At 47.9% G+C, this 17,936-nt stretch overlaps 1 protein-coding gene and 1 pseudogene across 14 annotated transcripts in view; both read left to right on the top strand.

Moving 5' to 3' along the window:
* Positions 1 to 17,936, top strand: part of LOC129649598 (uncharacterized) — a 139,963-nt gene that overhangs the window by 30,463 nt on the left and 91,564 nt on the right. For 12 of the 14 annotated variants that reach the window (XR_008713173.1, XR_008713180.1, XR_008713185.1 and 9 more), the window contains one exon: positions 17,767 to 17,847. Coding sequence is in view for 1 of the 14 variants with exons in the window: in XM_055577195.1 (XP_055433170.1) it covers positions 17,767 to 17,847 (81 nt within the window). In the remaining 13 variants the exon portion in view is untranslated. Of the gene's footprint in view, positions 1 to 15,933; positions 16,125 to 16,144; positions 16,314 to 17,766; positions 17,848 to 17,936 lie in introns of those variants that run through there. The other 2 variants (XR_008713170.1, XR_008713176.1) reach the window with 2 other exon arrangements.
* LOC129651823 (uncharacterized) lies at positions 4,912 to 5,008 on the top strand (annotated as a pseudogene).

Here is a 17,936-nt window from a genome sequence, read left to right as displayed (position 1 = left end):
GCTTGTGTGTATGCTAGGTCACTTCAGTCATGTCCAACTCTGTGCGACCTTATGGACTGTAGCCTGCCAGGTTCCTCTGTCCATGAAATTCTCCGGGCATGAGTGGGTTGCCGTTTCCTTCTGCATGGAATCTTCCTGACCCGGGGATTGAACCCCTGTCTCATGTTTCCTGCGTTGGTGCCAGTGGCAGTCTTGACCACTAGTGCCACCCGGGAAGCTATTCCACTGAATATAGTGTCTTCAGGATTCATCCATGTTGTAACATGTCAGGATTTCCTTCCTTTTGAAGGCTGAATAATATTCCACTGAATAGATATACCACATTTGGTTTATCCATTCATCCATCAGTGGACATTTCACTTGTTTCCACTTTTTAGCTATTGTGAGTAAGGCTGCTATGAACATGGGTGTACAAATATCTCTCTGAGACTCTGCTTTCTGTTCTTTGGGTGTATACCTGGAAGTGGAATTGCTGTGTCACGTGGGGTTCTGTTTCTACTTTTTGGAAGAACTGTCATATTTTCCATGAGTTGCACCCACAAGGCACAGGTTTCCAATTTCTCCATATCCTTGTCAAAACCCTTCCCAGCCTTTTTAGCCAGCATGAAGTTGTCTCCCCTGATCTCTGACCACCACCCCCCCCCTCCACCGGCCCTCATTGGTACCCACCACTGAGCACACCAGGGATGCCACACAACTCAGCTCAAGGTTAGACATGGGCCTCTGTGGTTTCTAGACGTTTAGGTCTTTCTGAGCAGAGCAAGAGCTTCCTGGAGGTGAGGTCTGTGAACCCCCATCAGGAGGTGTCAGCAGGAGGCTAAGCTCCCTGGAGGTGCAGAATCATTTCCTGTTTGACGTCTTTATGGGACTATTCTTTGGAGAGATTTTGTTTTTCAAGCATCTCCTCATGTCTGGCACACAGAGGCAGATAGAGCCATGAAAGCAGCGGTGAGGTTTAGATACGCACCCCTGAGCTGCCCTGGATAACGGTGTGACCTTGGCAAGTCACCCTCGTTCTCTGAGCTTGTTCTTCAGCTCTAAAATGAGGCTGCGTTACCGCCCACACAGGCCTGTGTGTTTATTGAAGTAACTGGTGCAGGGATGCAAGGGCTCTGGGAGTTCCCTCCCCTACCTGCCCAAAACTGATGGAAGCAAGTGTCTATAAGTGAGATGGAGTTCCTTGAGAGTCTGATAATGCTTAATTTTGGAATATTTGAGGATAATTGGCATTCCTAGACAATCCCCAAATTTGTTTCAGCTGATGATACTATCCTGGAGGTGGGGGGACCCAAGCTGCTAGTAAATGACTAAATAGTTCAATCAAGTTTTATGTTGATGTGACCATTGATACTTTCAAATCCAACTCAAGTGCCACTGCAAATATTGCTTCCTCCAGGAAACCTTTCTTAATCCTACAGGACTTAGACACATCTCCATGTCAGCTTGATTGGCTTATTTCCTTGATGGGACATGTCAGCCCACATCCCCTTGTGCATTGAAGCCAGCACATAGTAGATGCTTAGTAAACATTTGTTGAGTGAATGACTGAATAAATGAATAAGTTTCAATGCCATATAGGGAGGCTAAGGAAACAGCCTGGAAGATTGTAGCAGGAGAAATATCCAGAAAGAACCTGGAGAGTTCATAGCAGACTCTCTGGACAATTGAAGGGTGCCCTGATTTCTCCATTCAAATTTCAGCTCTTAAAAAATCACTGCAGATGGTTACTGCAGTCATGAAATTAAAAGATGCTTGCTCCTTGTAAGAAAAGCTATTACAAACCTAGAGAGCATATTAAAAAGGAGAGACATCACTTGGCTGACAAAGCTCCATCTAGTCAAAGCTATGGTTTTTCCAGTAGTCATGTACAGATGTGAGACTTGGAACATAAAGAAGGCTGAGTGCCCAAGAATTGATGCTTTCAAATTGTGGTGCTGCAGAAGACTCTTGAGAGTCCCTTGGACAGTGAGGAGATCAAACCAGTCAGTCCTAAAGGAAATCAACCCTGACTATTCATTGGAAGAACTGATGCTGAAGCTCCAATACTTTGGCCACATAATGCGAAGGGCCAACTCATTGGAAAAGACCTTGGTGCTGGGAAAGATTGAGGACAGGGGAGAAGGGGGAGACAAAGGATGAGATGGTTGGATGGCATTATTGACTTAATGCACTGAGTTTGAATAAACTCTGAGGGATAGTGAAGGACAGGGAAGCCTGGTGTGTTGCAGTCCACGGGTTGCAAAGTGTCAGACACAACTGAGTAACTGAACAATAACAAAAATTACACAGCATAGCCAAAAGTGAAAAGTGAAAGTCTCTCAGTTGTGTCTGACTCTTTGCGACCCCATGGACTGTACAGTCCATGGAATTCTCCAGGCCAGAATACTGGAGTGGGTAGCATTTCCCTTCTTCTCCTGGGGATCTTCCTAACCCCAGGGATCGACCAGGTCTCCCGCATTGCAGGCTGATTCTTTACCAGCTGATCAGCATAGCCAGTGGGCCCCTAAACTTGAATGTAGATATGGCTTCAATTCCTGACTCCTCCACCTACTAGCTGGATGACTTTAAGCAAATTACTTGACCTCCCTGGGCCACCAGTGTGCAGCCCAGTTAGCCCTCGTTCTGGCTTTGCTCAGAGCCCCCACCTTCCCTGTCTGGCCCTTTGGGGCTGATCTCTTCTCCAGTCGGCCTGCCGTTTACACATCTGAAAATTATGCAGGCCAATGGAAGCATACATCCTCCAGCCCACCCGCTCCTCACGCAGGGGATTAAAATCTATCTCATCTTCCCAGTTTGGAATGCTGAATATTTGGTCAAGGATTCAGCTCCCCTTTTTTATGAGGCTTTAAGAAAACCCAAATTAAACCCTGATTTGTTTTTAAAGATCAGAATCCTTAATCTTGCAGCATTTGGCTCATTTGCCTTACAGGCTTAGAAGGGAACATTAAACAGATTCTGTTTCTTAGCACACTCTGCTTTTTCTCTGCTGTGTATTCGAGGGGGTGGACAAAGCTCTTGAGATTTCCTGTAGTGCTTCAGCCTGCTGGATGACCTTGGCCAAGCCTCCTTACTTCTCTGGCCTTTGGTTGTCATCTGTGGAATGAGGGGGCTGAGCATCAAGGCCTGTGTACTCCTTGAGGGATCGCTTAAAACTCCTGTGTTGCAAATGGAGGCTCAGAGAGAGGAAGGGACTTACCAAAGGACACACAGCTATTTATTGGGCAGAACCAGCTCAGGGCTTCTGGTTTTGAGAGGAGATATCCACCCCCTAGAGACTCCATTTTCTCTAAGAAAGAAACATGGGGCTTTCAACAATTCCTGTTTAATTTTCAAGCCTCCTACTTTCCTGGGTAGAGTACATGGACTTCAGGATGAAGTTAGTGTTTTCAGGGCTATAAAAATGCAGCCATGAAATTAAAAAATGCTAGGAAGAAAAGCTATGACAAACCTAGACAGAGTATTAAAAAGCAGAGACATCACTTGGCTGACAAATAATCCATATGATCGAAGCTGTGGTTTTTCCAGTAGTCATGTATAGATGTGAGAGTTGGACCAAAAAGAAGGTTGAGCACCAAAGAACTGATGCTTTCAAATTGTGCTGGAGAAGACTCTTGAGTCTCTCTTGGACAGCAAGGAGATCAAACCAGTCAATCCTAAAGGAAATCAACTCTGAATACTCATTGGAAGGACTGATGCTGAAGTGCCAATACTTTGGCCACCTGGTATGAAGAGCTGACTTATTGGAAAAGACCCTGATGCTGGTAAAAATTGAGGGCGAAAGGAGAAGGGGACAGCAGAGGATGAGATGGTTAGATAGCATCACCAACTAACTGGATATGAATCTGAGCAAACTCTATGAGATGGTGAAGGTCTGGTAAGCCTGGTGTGCTGCAGTCCATGGGGTCACAAAGAGTTGGACATGACTTAATGGCTGAACAACAACAGCCAAAAAAAAAAAAAAGAAAGGAAAATCCAGAAATGGGGAAGTCAGGATGTGTTGACATATTCTGTGCTTCAGATGTACCAAAAGGAAAAATGTTTGATTTAAACCAAAATGATGTGAAAACTAGCAGCCAGCAGCCGTCATAATGTTTCCCTAGCCTTGGATAATTGCCCAATATAGTGACACATTTTTCCACTTTGCCTTGGACTGAAGGGTTTCTGAGATGATGGATGAAACCTGGAAAGTCCCAGGCAAACCAGGCTGACTCGAATGAATGGACCACCCTACTGGCTGGCTAGTAGGCTAAGAGAAAGGGCTTTAGTAGGGAGCTCAGGCTGCTCTGAGTAATGAGTCAGTCACTTCTTTGCCATGCAGCTTTGAGAGGGCCAAGCTTGCCAAGTCTCAGTGTTCTCATCTGATAGTTGGGCTTGAATGGGGTAATTAGTTTAAATTGTCTACTTTATTAACTGGCACAGAGCAATCACCCACTGAATGTTAAGTCTCTTCCTTCAAGGGGGGAAAAAACTCAAGTTTTTTCATTTCTTTTTTTTGGGGGGTAATCATTGTGGATTCCCCCCCCCCCAGCTTTATTGAGGCATAATTGACAAATAAAATTGTAAGGTATTTAAAGTACACCTCAAAACACTTAAATGCACACATTTTGGTGATATGTAAGTACCACTTGTGAAAGGATTCCCATCATTCATGAACATCTATCACCTCACATGTTTATCTTTTTTTTTTTGTATGAGAAAGGTGTTTTTTTTTTTGTTTGTTTGTTTTTTTTTTTTTTCCTGACTTAAATTCCCAGCATGTAGTAAAAGAGGTTACAGGTAGTGAGGGAGGATTTTATAAAATCATGCAGTATTTTCTCCAGGGTTGGGTTTTGAGTAAATCACCACATATCTTGTTGAACTCTTGGGCAAAGCAACCATATTGTCAGTTCTTTCTCTTTTAAAATGTTTAGGATCCCTTCTTGGCCTTTTGGCTAAGATGAAGTATAACATCTGTTCTTATCAGTTGTATACTTATAGCTGATTCACGTGGTCATACAGCAGACACCAAGACAACACTGTAAAGCAATTTTACTCCAATTAAAAAATGTTTAGGAAAGTCATGGCTCAGCCTTGGGGTGCGAGAGGGAGCAGTGGGGTCCAGCCTTACACACAGCTAGACTGATGCAGAGAACAGAGGATGGTTGTTGGCATGAGATCTAGTTTTAAAATTCCAGTTCTGCCCCATTTTGGCTGTCAACTCTCGTTCTCTCCTGCGTCAGGTAAATGACCATCTGTACTTGGCCAGGTTCTCATGTGGCCTCTGAGAGAGTGAGACTTGGGAGCGTGTGACTATTTTAGTCCTGTCTATTTGGGTTCCTGTCTTAGACAATCAGAGGGTCTCAAGGTCTTCCCTGTGCCATTCGAGGCTGGGTTAAAACAGGAGCGTATGTGTTGGCTGGGGCGGGAAGCCAGCTCTTGTGGTGAGATATTTCCCCTCGGATACCTGAAGATAAAATCCAGACCGTTGGGGACTTCCTTGGTGGTCCAGTGACTAAGACTCCGTGCTCCCAGTGCAGGAGGTCCCAGGTTCGATCCCTGGTTGGGGAACTAGATCCCACATGCCTCCACTGAAGGTCCCGCATGCTGCATCTAAGACCTGGTGCAGCCATATAAATGAATAGATATTGTAAAAAATCCAGACTTTTGACTCCAGAACCACAAAACAACCTGGCTGCTCTCTTGGCAGCTAGGTCCTGGGTTTCTGTCCATCTAAATCAGTAAAGAGAAGGTCAGAGGTGCTGAAGTCAGAGTCAGCTACCCCACTGACCTTGCTGGCAGGTTGTCTCAGGATTGGTTCATATCTTAGAGCTTTTTGTCTTTATTTCTCCCCAGGCCTGCAGTTTTAAGCTGTGGATGTCTGCAGGCTGTTTGGAGGGCCAGGAATGGCCCCTCTGGCCTCTTCTCTTTCCCCACCAGCTTTGAGAGGCAACAGTGAAAAAGTGCAAGTGTTAGTTGCTAAGTCGTGTCCAACTCTTTGTGACCCCATGGACTGTAGCCCAGCAGGCTCCTCTGTCTATGGAATTATCCAGGAAAGGATACTAGAGTGGGTAGCCATTCCTTTTTCCAGGGGATCTTCCTGACCCAGGGATCGAACCTGGGTCTCTTGCATTGCAGGCAGATTCTTTACAGTCTGAGCCACCAGGAAAGCCCAGCACAGGGTAGCTAATAAATGGTTCATCAGTGGCTGTGGCCCTATTAATGTAGCCCTTCCACTACAGTTGAACACTTAGGGGGCTTCCATTATAAGTAACATTGGGATGACCACTGCAAATGGGCCTAAGTAATCCTTTAGGAAAGTTGGCAAAGAGAGAGGTTATGCTTGCTCTACAGATGAGATTTCCTGAGAAGGAAAGTTGAGCAATTTAAAACAAATTTGCAAACATTTGGAAAGAAGTCTTCCTCAAATATATCTCATCCTTCCTGCCTTAGCCAAGCATTCTGGTGAGACTCTTTCTCTTGCATTGGGATCAAAATTAGAGTCCTTAGTTACCACCCTAGGGTGCTATAATTGCTGGTGCCTTTGAAATTAATATGAAAGCTACTTCCAGAGTCTGGGCTGAGAAGCAAGCAAAATCTCCCGACCTGACTCAAGGTGCATTGGTGGTAACAAACCTTACGTGCTTCAACACGAGACAGAAGTAAACTTCAGCCCTGGCTCAGTGTCAGCTCTCCACTGCCCCAAAACACAGACCAGAAAGGGACAGTCTGTGATGCTGGCATCTTGCCTAGGCATTTTGGTTATTATATTTTCAGTTGAGTAAATTCAATTATTTTATTTGGTTCATTTCCAAATCTGACATGTTACTGCTTATAATGTCAAGTGTTTGGCCAGTCTTTTCAAATTTAGCTTTTATCTCTTTGAACGTAGCAGGCACAGTTATTTTGTGGTCCTGTCTGATTAATGCCAGGATCCAGGCTCCCTATTAGTTTGTATCTCTTGTCTATTTTTTCTGCCAGTTTTCACTCATGGTGTCTTGTCCCTTGTTTATTTGGTGGAGGAAATGGTGTTGGAAAAAATTATTTGTAAAACAATGATGCTTTCTTTTAAGAGGATTTTAAATTTCTTTGGCAGGTGCCTGGGGGCTCTAGAATCTGAGATAAACTCAATCTAAATGTGGGGCTTGAGATTCCTGGGTTCCTCAAATATCTTGAAGCAGGTGGTGGTCCTTGAAAGAGCTGTTGACCCACCCTTAGCTAGGGGATGTGGGCTTTGTGAATTTTTCTACTCCTCCCCGCTCCTGCCACCGTACTTACTAAACCTTCTACATACTGATCATAGGACATTTTTTTAAAAAATTAGAACAAATCATCATGCAAACAGAGATGAGAGAGGTCATTCAGTCTTGGGGTTTCTACATGGGAAAGTGCCTGGTTCTAGAGGAGATCCCAGTCATCTGAATGTCCAGAGACAGACATGGTGGATTAGCACTGGCCTGAAGAAGGCAAAAATGCTAAAGGAAATCCATACATACTGCAAATGAGAACAGAAACCAGAGACTGCGACCTCCTGCTCCTGCTTGGTGACCTCAAGTCTTCCACCGAATCGTTTGTGTGCATAGCACGTGTCTGCTCTCCACCCTCCTCACAAAGTCCTGCAAGGAGCAGACATCACTGCTCAATCATAACCCTTGATTTGGGTCTTCCACCTGTTAGCAAAAACTTCCAGTAACCAGATAAGATGCAATACTTTGAATGACCCACATTTTACTTGATGGTTCGCCTAATGCTGAATATCTAGCCTGTTTTTATTTCTCCCTCATTATGAAATACTTATAATGAACCTCTTTGCATCTGGCTCTTTGCCAGCATTTTGAATGGCTTCTTTGCGGGGAGATTCCTAACAGTGGATCAAAGGATATGAACTTTTGTCAGGTTTTCAATAGGTATCACCAAATTACTTTCTAGAAAGTGTGTTTCAATTAATAACACCCACCAGGAGCATGCAAGAGGGTCTGCTCTATTCCTTGCCACAGCAGATATATAATTAAAATAATTTGGGAGCCTAATTTGGTAAGTGAAACATGATAGCCCTTGTCATTTAATTTGCATTGTGCACTGTCTCTTTGATGCAGATCCCTTTTGGTGAAATTACTTTTTTGGTAGTTAGTACCTCTTTAACAGAAGCAACCTTGAAAATGGGGGCAATTACTCCAGTGTCTAAGAGCTTTCTCTTCTTAGCTTTTATTTTAAAATATATACAGGCTTCCCTGGTGGCTCAGTGGTAAAGAATCTGCCTGCCAATGCAGGAGACATGGGTTCAGTCCCACATGCCGGGGAGTGAATGAGCCCATGTGCTGCAGCTACCGAAGCCCATATGCTCTAGAACCCATGCTCTGCAACTAGAGGAGACACCGCGATGAGAAGCCTGTGAGTTGCAACTAGAGAAAGGCTGCACGTAGCAACAAAGACCCAGCACAGCCACAAAGAAAGAAAATTTTTAAAAAATGTACATTGCATAATGTACTACGTCAAAGTGTTCCATATTGAGGCCTTTATGCGTCTTTCTAGGGTTCTAACTGTTTTTTTTCTTTGAGCACGGGGTGAAATCCCAAGGCAAGGAGAGTACATTTGAAACTAGAAGGGTTAGAGATATTAATTAGAACTTCTTGAGGGCAGTTTCAAGGTGAGTCAACTGGTACTAACTTGCCTTACCCAGAATTTCCCTTGAAATGCTTTTTATCCATTTAGTTATGATTCAGAGCTCAGCCTAAGGATTGGTGGTAGGAACCGGCCTCTCAAGAGCTGCCGTGGGCCCTGCAGCCTGCCCTCCTGGCTGGTGCCTCTTGCCTTGGAACCAAAGAAGTTCCAGAAACCCCCCAAGAGTCCAGGCTGGGATGGGCTCCATCAGGCTTCAGCATCCAAGCTCCCACCTCTGGCTCTGTCCCTGGCTGAATGAAACAGCCAGAGGCAGCCTGGGAAGGACTCTGGCTTGGGCATTAAAAGTCCAGGTTTGCTCTGGGTCTTAGTTGCAGCATGTGGGATCTAGTTCCCCAGCCAGGGATTGAACCCAGGCCGCCTGCATTGGGAGCTCAGAGTCTTAGCCACTGGACCACTAGGAAGGTCCCACTCAGGGGGCACTAGTGGTAAAGATCCCACCTGTCAATGCAGGAGACGTAAGAAACTCAGGTTCCATCCCTGGGTTGAGAAGATCCCCTGGGGAAGGAAATGGCAACACACTCCAGTATTGCTGCCAGGAGAATCCCGTGGACAGAGGAACCTGGCAGGGTACAATCCATGGGGTCGCAAAGAGTCAGACATGACTGAAGTGATTTAGCACACACACATGCACACATCTCTGGACATCTTATGTGAGAAAAATAACCCTCAGTGTGCTGAAGTCTGTGTTAGCTGAGGTTTTTGTTACTGGTAGCCTAGAGGGTGGAACCCTGACTGGACGAGGAACACTGCTCCTCCCTGCCAATCATGGGGCAGATGGGGTCAGGACCCTTCTGATACAAAACCTCAGCCTCCACTGCAACCCAGGACCCTATGCTGCTGAGGGAGTGGAAGATTTTTTTTTTTTTTTTTAAGCCTCTTGCTGCCTTGGATTCCTGTGGGAGGAAGCAGATAAAGGCAGCCTGGGAAACTGGGAAAGGGGCCGGTTTGCCATCAGAAGGTCAGGAGTTGAGGCTACCTCAGGTGGACGTTAGCTCTGTGCTTGGGGCAGGGTAGACCCTGCAGGTGGGTCAAGGGCCCCAGCTATGGGGCAGGGGAAGGCGCTGAATGGTCACAGCCCAGTTAGGATGGAGGGTGGAAGTTCAGAGGAGCGCTTTTGCACCGTTTATATCAAAGAAGGCTTCCTGGAGGAGGGGCCCTTGAAAGATGTAGCTGATTTGCTTGGAAAGAAGACCACAGCAGCAGGGAGGACCACATGCCTCTTGGGATGACATCTTTTTACTTTGACTCATGCAAGGTCTCGCTGGACTGTCTCTGCCCACACCTATCTCCTCTCCATTTGTGTATTTTCTCCACCGGCCAGCCAATGAGCTCTGGGAGGGGAGGGACCATGCCTTTGTCTCGGTAGACTGGCAAGGGGCCTTTCTTGAATTGCTGATGCGGAAAGGACTATAGGGAATGTGAGACCTTAGGGTGTCTTGAGGCCTGGAGGAGGTGGTGAGCTGATGGGTCTGGGGGTGCAGTCCCTGCAGAGGGGTCCTGGAGAGCAGGTTGGAAAGGGAGGTCTTCAAACTGTGCTTCCTGATGATATTTTAGGCCGATTCCAGGGCTCTTCCCTGAGAACTCTAGGGGTATTTTTTTTCCTTTTGGTACCAGCGAGATTAACATGCAAGAGCATGCTTCTCACTGACCACAGGCCCTTTGCATCTGACCTTGAGCTAGAGAATCTTGGAATGAATTAGCTGAGAGCAGAATGCCTCCCATTTCCCAGAAGCTCGTCTCATCTCTTGGGATCGCAGAGACGCATCAAGCTTGCTCCATGATCTCTGTGACTCTGAGGGGGGCACATGTACTGGTGTGCAAGGAGAAGAGGCCTGGGTGCAGGAGGCTTAGGATCCTGCCCTGATTCTGCCACTGACCAACTGGGTGGCTTTGAGCTGGTCTCTGCCTTTCTGGGGGCCCAGTTTCCCTATTGGGTATGGATGACCTGCCAGCTCTGACAATCTAACTCGTGTCCCCTTGGGACTCCTTATCCTGGCTACCAGAATACGGGGCCCCGAGGCTGTGGGTGGAGGCGGCCCTCTTACTTGGGAGCTCCTGGACGTCCATCTCCCAGGATGGTGAAGAGGCTGGAAGTGCTAATAATAGCTGGCATTTACTGAACATAGACATTGTGCGAGGGGACCTTGCATGCATCCTCTCACTGAACTGCCACACAAACCCTGTGAATAATCGAGCTCCTGGCCGTCTGGACATGTAAAGGAAGGTGTTATTTGTAGTATCATGAGTTGAATATCGCCCCACGTCTTGCTAGGTCAGATGACTTTACAGTGATGGAGGAATAAAGGTCTGGCTTTATTAAAGGAAATAAAGGAATAAGAAGCAAGGTGGTCAGAAGGAGGATGAGTTCAAATGGAGGGAGGAGCCCTGAGAAAGTGGGGGTGGAAAGGTGGTGTGGGTGAAGCTGGTGTGGGGGTGGGGCTGGAGGGGAGTTCTAAAATTGCTATGTCTCTGGGGTCAGGGCATGGTACCCAGGTTCCTCCCACTCTGGGCCCCCAGTGAAATGACCAAGGCCATGAGCACCCGTTCAGGTTTGAGTTGCCCGGGGCTTTGCTGGGGAAACCACTAGATTCTGAAATCAGCCTTTAGGACTGATTTTGGGTCTAGCTTGTGGGTGAGCTATAATTATGTCCATTATACCTGTCTTGAATGATTCACAGATGGCAGGGGCTTACGTAGGAGCAATGTTCCTCTTAATTTTTTTTTTTTTAAACTTAAATTTTCCGGTGATTCACTGGAGTTGAGAGTACAGTCTCATTGATGGGAGAGAAGAAAAAGTGGGGAGACAGAAAAAAGGAAAATGTCATCGGGTCCACTGGAGACAAATGAAATTGTCCAAACCATGTCCAGGTGATTCTATCCTATAGGTTCAAACCTATCACCCACTCTCGCATCTGTTGACTCTCCCCTTTCTAGAAGTGGGAGAGAGCCCTGCAGTCCCAGGAAGGCAGTGGAGGTACAGCTGATGCTGGGAAGGTTGTGTTTTGAACCAGAAGCATCTGGCTTCAAATCTCTGCTCTCGCCTTAATGCTTGCTGTGTGACCCTGAGTCACTTTTTTAATCTCTCTGAGCCTCTGTTTGTCTCTCCTGCAAATTGGGAAAAGAACAGCTTTGCAGATTGCTGGGAGGATGACATGAGGTTATGTATGTTAAGAACTTGACATAATAGTAACGTTAGTCACTCAGTTGTACCCGATTCTTTGCAACCCCATGGACTGTAGCCCGCCAGGCTCCCCGGTCCATGAGATTTCCCAGGCAAGAATACTGGAGTGGGTTGCCATTCCCTTCTCTAAGAGATCTGCCCAACCCAGGGCTTGAACCTGGGTCTCTTGCATTGCAGGAAGATTCTTTACTGTCTGAGCCACCAGGGAAGTTCAGTAATAAGAACAACAGCAAATACTTATCAGCAGTTAAAATGCACCAGGCACTTTACGTGTGGTGTCTTAGTCCTGTTGATAATCCTTAGGGTGTGAACTATTATTACCCTCGGTTTACAAGGTGAGGAAACTGAGCTCAGAGAGATTAAACAATTGATGGAAGAGCTTAGGGGGCTGGCGCTCAAGTTTAGCTGACTTTATTTTTTAATTAATTAATTTACTTAAATAATTTTTATTAATTTTTGGCTTTCCTGCATAGCATGTGGGATCTTCAGTCCCCAGTCAGGAGTCAAACCCACACTCCCTGCAGTGGAAGCGCAGAGTCTTAACCACTGGACCTCCAGGGAAGTCTCTCTAGCTGACTTTAAAACCCACTGTAGGAAGACCTACTGTATAGCTCAGGGAACTCTGTTCAGTGTTATATGGCCACCAGGACGAGAGGGGAGTTTGGGAGAGAATGGATACATGTATATGCATGGCTTTGTCCCTTTGCTATTAACTTGAAACTATCACAACTTTGTTAACTGGCTACACTCCAATATAAAATAAAAAGCTTAAAAAAATCCACTGTAGGAAAGTAGACTTAAGCCACAACCCCAGTGGCCTTGTCCTTCCTGTTCCTCAAAGCAAACCTGCCTGAATTTGAGCCCCCTGACTACTCTCTTCCTGCTAAAGGCCCCACCAGCTTCTCAGACAACCTCGTCAGAAACTCAGGGTTGTCTTTGGCCCCTCTGCTCACTTGCCCATTCCTGCCAGGTCATACTTGCTGGCACCATTCAGCCAGGCGCCAAGACCCAGATCTGTATGTCTTCAGAGTAGGTCTGTTTCTTTCTTATCTTCTTCGTCCCCTCCCGCTGAGTTCTTGCCGCATCTCCCAGCTCCCAGTGTAGCCAGTTTCAGCCATCCCCTAGTCGGTCTCTTCTCTGCCTGTTTCAGGCTTGCCACTCCCTCCCTGAAACCTTCCCTGGCTCCCCAGTGCCTGCTACACTTAGCTCCAGCTCCTTAGCCCGACCCTGACTCCCTGTTTCAGTGTCCTTGGTCCAGTCCTCCCCACTCTCTGGTCCCAGTTTCCCCAGCTGTGAAACAAAACCCTGCCTGGGTAACCTCCTTTTGCATTCATAAGGAGAACAGATCAAAGCTGAGCTCTGGGACTTCCCTGGTGTTCCAGTGGCTAAGACTCTGCTTTCCCAGCAGAAGGGGCCTGGGTTCGATTCCTGGTCAGGGAACTAAGATCCTACATTGTGCAACTCAGAGTTTACATGCCACAACTAAAGAGCCTGTGTACTGCACTAACACCTGTCATAGCCAAATAAACAAACAAACAAATATTTGATTAAAAAAAAAGCTAAGCTCCCACATGGGAGGAGGGGCCCAGGTCTTGGCTGTGCTGCCCCTGTCCGGGGTCCTGGGGCTCCCTGGGGCACAGTGATAACCATTGCGCTGGGTGACCTTTGAGGTCTTTTGGGGGCCATGTGCTTGTATCCTGAGGCCTCCCTGGGGATCTTGAGACATGAGTGGGTGCTGGGTCTCTGGGCCCTCCTAACTGGAGTGTCTGAGGGGGCTGGTGGTTCGGAACTGCCCTCCCATGTCTTACCCACTTTGGGGCAGTGTTGGGAGGAAGACCCGAGGAAGGCCTCTGTGTCAGTGGGTCAGCCAACCAGCTGTCCAGCCCCAGCATCTCAGTTGCCAAGGCCGGGGCCGTCGGCTCTGCTCACGGGGACTGTCATCCCCTCCCTGACCTCCTGTCTGAATAGAAGTGGGGCTTTTCTACACTGCAGGAGGGAATCTCCTCCAGGGCTTCTTGGCCACTTCCTGTTGACCTCCAGCTGGTGGGTCATTGTGGGGGGTGGGGCAGCTCCCTCCCTTGGCTTTCCCAGAAGAAATCTGGAATGTCCACTCCATAAAGTGTGCCAGGCTCTGAGGGCCTGGTCCTCAGTCCAGAAAAGGGGAGAGGGTCGAGCCAGAGGAGAAGTCAGAAGGCCCAGGGTGGGCGGGCGAGTCTTCCCAAAAGTGAGTTTTACTCTGAGGCCCACATCGGGGGCCCTGGGATGAGGGGAGACCCCCGAAGGGTCGATGCCTCGTGTGAGATGTGGCTGCTTCTGGTTCTGAGGAGTTGGCTAGTCCGACCGGAGATGCAGTGTGAGGAGCCCAGGTGAGAACGGAGGGAGCTGGGCATCGGGTTCCTCCAGCGAGCATTACTGGGCCTGGGACCCTGCAGGTGCTGGGGACAGAGGGGGACATGTCCTCCCCACTCAGGGAGCTTACAGTCCCTTTGTGGAAACAGAAGCCATCGTCCCGTGATTCATGGTTTATTGGAGAATGTCAGTTCACAGGCGTCTAAACAGGAAGCATTTTTATTTTTTCACGTTGCTTTCCATTATGCTAGGTGAAACTCCCCTTTCCTGTCCCTTGACATTTTTTGGGTGGATTCCGTGGCTTCTGAGTCCTTTTGGGGCTTGTGCTTTATGCTGCCTGGGCAAGCCCTGCCTCCCCTTCTGAGTGTGGAGGTACCAGGTTCTTAGCTCCTTTTGTTCTCAGCTTTGGGACTTGGCCCAGTTCCAGGACAGTTGAATGCTTTCCATGACCCACGATTTGATGGAGTACAGGGAAGCCAAGAGGAGGGCGCCCAGCCTGGCCTCAGGGGGATCAGGAAAAACTTTTGGGCAACCTCTCCCCACCCCGGGCTGGACTCAGATTTCCTCTGGGCCTAGGGCTTCGTTACCCTGATGGTGTTCTCCCCTTCGACAAGTTTCCTAAGATTTCTGAGTCATTGTGAACTTGAGGGCAGGGGCTGTCTGTGTCCCCAGCACCCATCAGGCATGCCAACTGTAGGAGAATGAAGGAGCTGATTCTGGATGAAGAGTTTTGTTCTCCCGTGCCTCGGTGGATGAGGTCTCTTGGGATCCTAGAACAGTCTGAATTCTTTGGAGGAATTTCTAGAAGATGAGATGGCTTGGTCTGATCCAGGGAGTGGTGGGCTGTGAGCGGGGCTTAGCTCAGCCACGCGGGAGGCTGGTCCCTGTCAGTCCCCTGCAGCGTCTTCCTCTTGCTAAGTGTCTGCTTCCTCTTCCACCGTAGCCGGTCAGAGCACTCCCTCTGCGTTTCTCTTGGAACCCAGCTCTCAAGTATGTGGCCCCTCCTACTCCCTCCAAGGTTGTGTCTCTGGGACTGTGTCCTTTCCGATGACTTTCTGATCACTGGTCTATTTATAACAATGACTCACCCACCACCTAAACTTCTACAGGAAGAGTTGGCTTAGCAGCCAGCTCCCCTGGAATGTTAAACAACTTGTGCTTGTAAATGACCACCATTTCATTTCCCTGAGACGGGTGCATCCTTGGCCTCCTCTTGACCCTGTGGCCAGATCTCAGTGATCCTCCCACCCGGACCCTGCTCTGGTGCCACCGTCCCTCTTGTTTATCAGAATTCCTGCTGACCCTGTGACCTGCACAGCCAGGCGAGTTCCTCTTTCCCCGTTAACCTTGAGACCGAGACTTCCTCGCTCCACAGAGGGGAAGGCCCCTGCTGGATAATTTTCCTTTGTTTTCCTAGCGTTTGCTTGTGAAGGAGCTCCAGTTGGGATGGGGGCAGGGGGTGGATGAAACTGGGAGAGAGCCCCCACTCTTGACCTGAGATGGCCTTCTCTCTTGGGACCCCAGCCTCCGCCAGGAAGGCGCCCACAGAGACCCCTTGTGCCCTGCTGCTCGCAGCCTGTGCCAACTGTAAAGTGGCCACTGGGCGCAGGGGCGGTCATCCATCGAAGCAGGTTCTGCCTCTGCCCCAGACAAGAACACTGGAGTGGATTGCCATGCCCTCCTCCAGGGGCTCTTCCCGACTCAGGGGTTGAACCCACGTCTCTCTACATCTCTTGGATTGGCAGGCGGGTTCTTTACCACTAGCACCACCTGGAAGGGGACGACAGAGGATGAGATGGTTGGATGGCATCACCGGCTCAGTGGACATGAGTTTGAGCAAGCTCCAGGAGATAGTGAAGGACAGGGAAGCCTGGCGTGCTGCAGCCCATGGGGTCGCAAAGAGTCAGACTTAACTGAGCGACTGAGCAACAACTGCCTCTTCTCTGGCCACTCCAGGACAGCCTCTCAGCATCCCCTCCGGCAGCTGTCTGCTGTCTCCTATGGTGGCTGAACTTGAAGGACACTGGTATGGACAGGCGTTTGCAGTCAGGCTGGGGAGACAAGGTGGCCCCTCTCTCCCGTTTGTCGGCAGACACCCTGTTGCCTCTGTCATAAGCAGTATATGGTAAAGACCATTCATGGAGTCCTTTGGTTTCCGGTCCGCGTCCCTACCCATAAGCTCCCCACATCCCCAGCCCTCCCAGCCACTTCTTTTTGGCTTCTATCTCATGGAATCCTCCCTTCACCACGTTAATGATTGTCACTCCGTCCAGAGTTCCACCCCCATTGACAGTGAATGTCTGTGTACTCGCCACCCAATTTGGGGAAAAAGAATATAACCATCACTTTTAAAAATAATTTTGCTAATTATTTATTTACTTTTGGTGGTGCTGGGTCTTTGTTGCTGCACGGGCTTTTCTCTAGTTGTGGCAAGTGGGGGCCGCTCTTCGTTGCAGGGAGTGGGCTTCTCGTTGCGGTGGCTTCTCTTGTGGAGTACGGGCTCCAGCGTGCCTGGGCTTCAGTAGTTGTTGCCCATGGACTCGGTAGTTGTGCCTCATGGACTCCAGGCACAGGCTCAGTAGTTCTGGCACATGGGCTTCGTTGCTCCTTGGCATGTGGGTTCTTCCTGGACCAGGGATTGAACCTGTGTCTCCTGCATTGGTAGGCAGATTCTTTAACACTGAGCCACCAGGGAAGCCCAACTGTCACTTTTAAAGTCCATCTGAAACCCTCCTCATCCCACCCGCTTTGCTCCCTTCTCAGAGGTAACCATGATCCTGAGTTGTGTGTTTGATGTTCTGGCTTTTCTCTATACTTAGGCCAAAAATATTTGCATCCCTCAACAATTGGTGGTTTAGTTTTGCTGTTTTTTTTTTTTTAAACTTTATGTATATGAAATACACAGTTTATGTTCTTCTGTGGCTTGTTGTTTCACATTTTATTCTGACACTCTGTTTACCCTGGAGTTCATTTATTTTCACTGATGAGTTTTAGTCCGTGGTATGAACTCACCATACAGTAAGTCCCCTACATACAAACGAGTTCCGTTCTGAGAGCACGTTCATTAAGTTCAATTTGTTCATAAGTCCAACAAAGTTAGCCTAGGTACCCAACTAACATAATCAGCTACATAGTTCTGTACCATAATAGGTTTATAACACTTTTCACACAAATAATACATAAAAAATAAATACAAAAATAAAACATTTTTAATCTTACAGGATAATACCTTGAAGAGTATAGTAGTACAGGGCAACAGCTGGCATACAGGGCTGGCATCAAGTGAACAGGCAAGAAGAGTTACTGACTAGAGGAGGGAGAGGAAGTGGGAGATGGTAGAGCTGAAGGATAGGAGATGGAGGGCAAGCTGCAATTTCACTCATGCCTGATGTGATTGTACACACAAACGTGTTTACGTCTTTGAAAGTTCGAAACGTGGAGGTTGGTATGTAGGGGATTTCCTGCACTTAATCTGTTCTCTTGCTGATAGATGCAGTAGATATTGTTAGCCTTTCCCTTTCCTCACCTTTCATTTCTCTCTCTCTTTTTTCTCCGGTTATAAACAATGCTGCGGTGAGGATCCCTGCCGTCCATGCGGGAGAGATGCAGATGCCCTCCAGCTGAAGATCACTGGGGCACACCTGGCATGGAACTGTGAGGTATGAGCATCCTCACCGTTCCCAGATACCGCCAATCTGCGTTCCCATGCTCGGAGCAGGGTATCCAAATCCAGTTTTTCTGTGGTCTC

The sequence above is a fragment of the Bubalus kerabau genome, chromosome 4 (assembly GCF_029407905.1).
Source record: "Bubalus kerabau isolate K-KA32 ecotype Philippines breed swamp buffalo chromosome 4, PCC_UOA_SB_1v2, whole genome shotgun sequence".
NCBI classification, from domain to species: Eukaryota; Metazoa; Chordata; class Mammalia; order Artiodactyla; family Bovidae; genus Bubalus; species Bubalus kerabau.
This window is presented reverse-complemented; position numbering and strand designations above follow the sequence as displayed.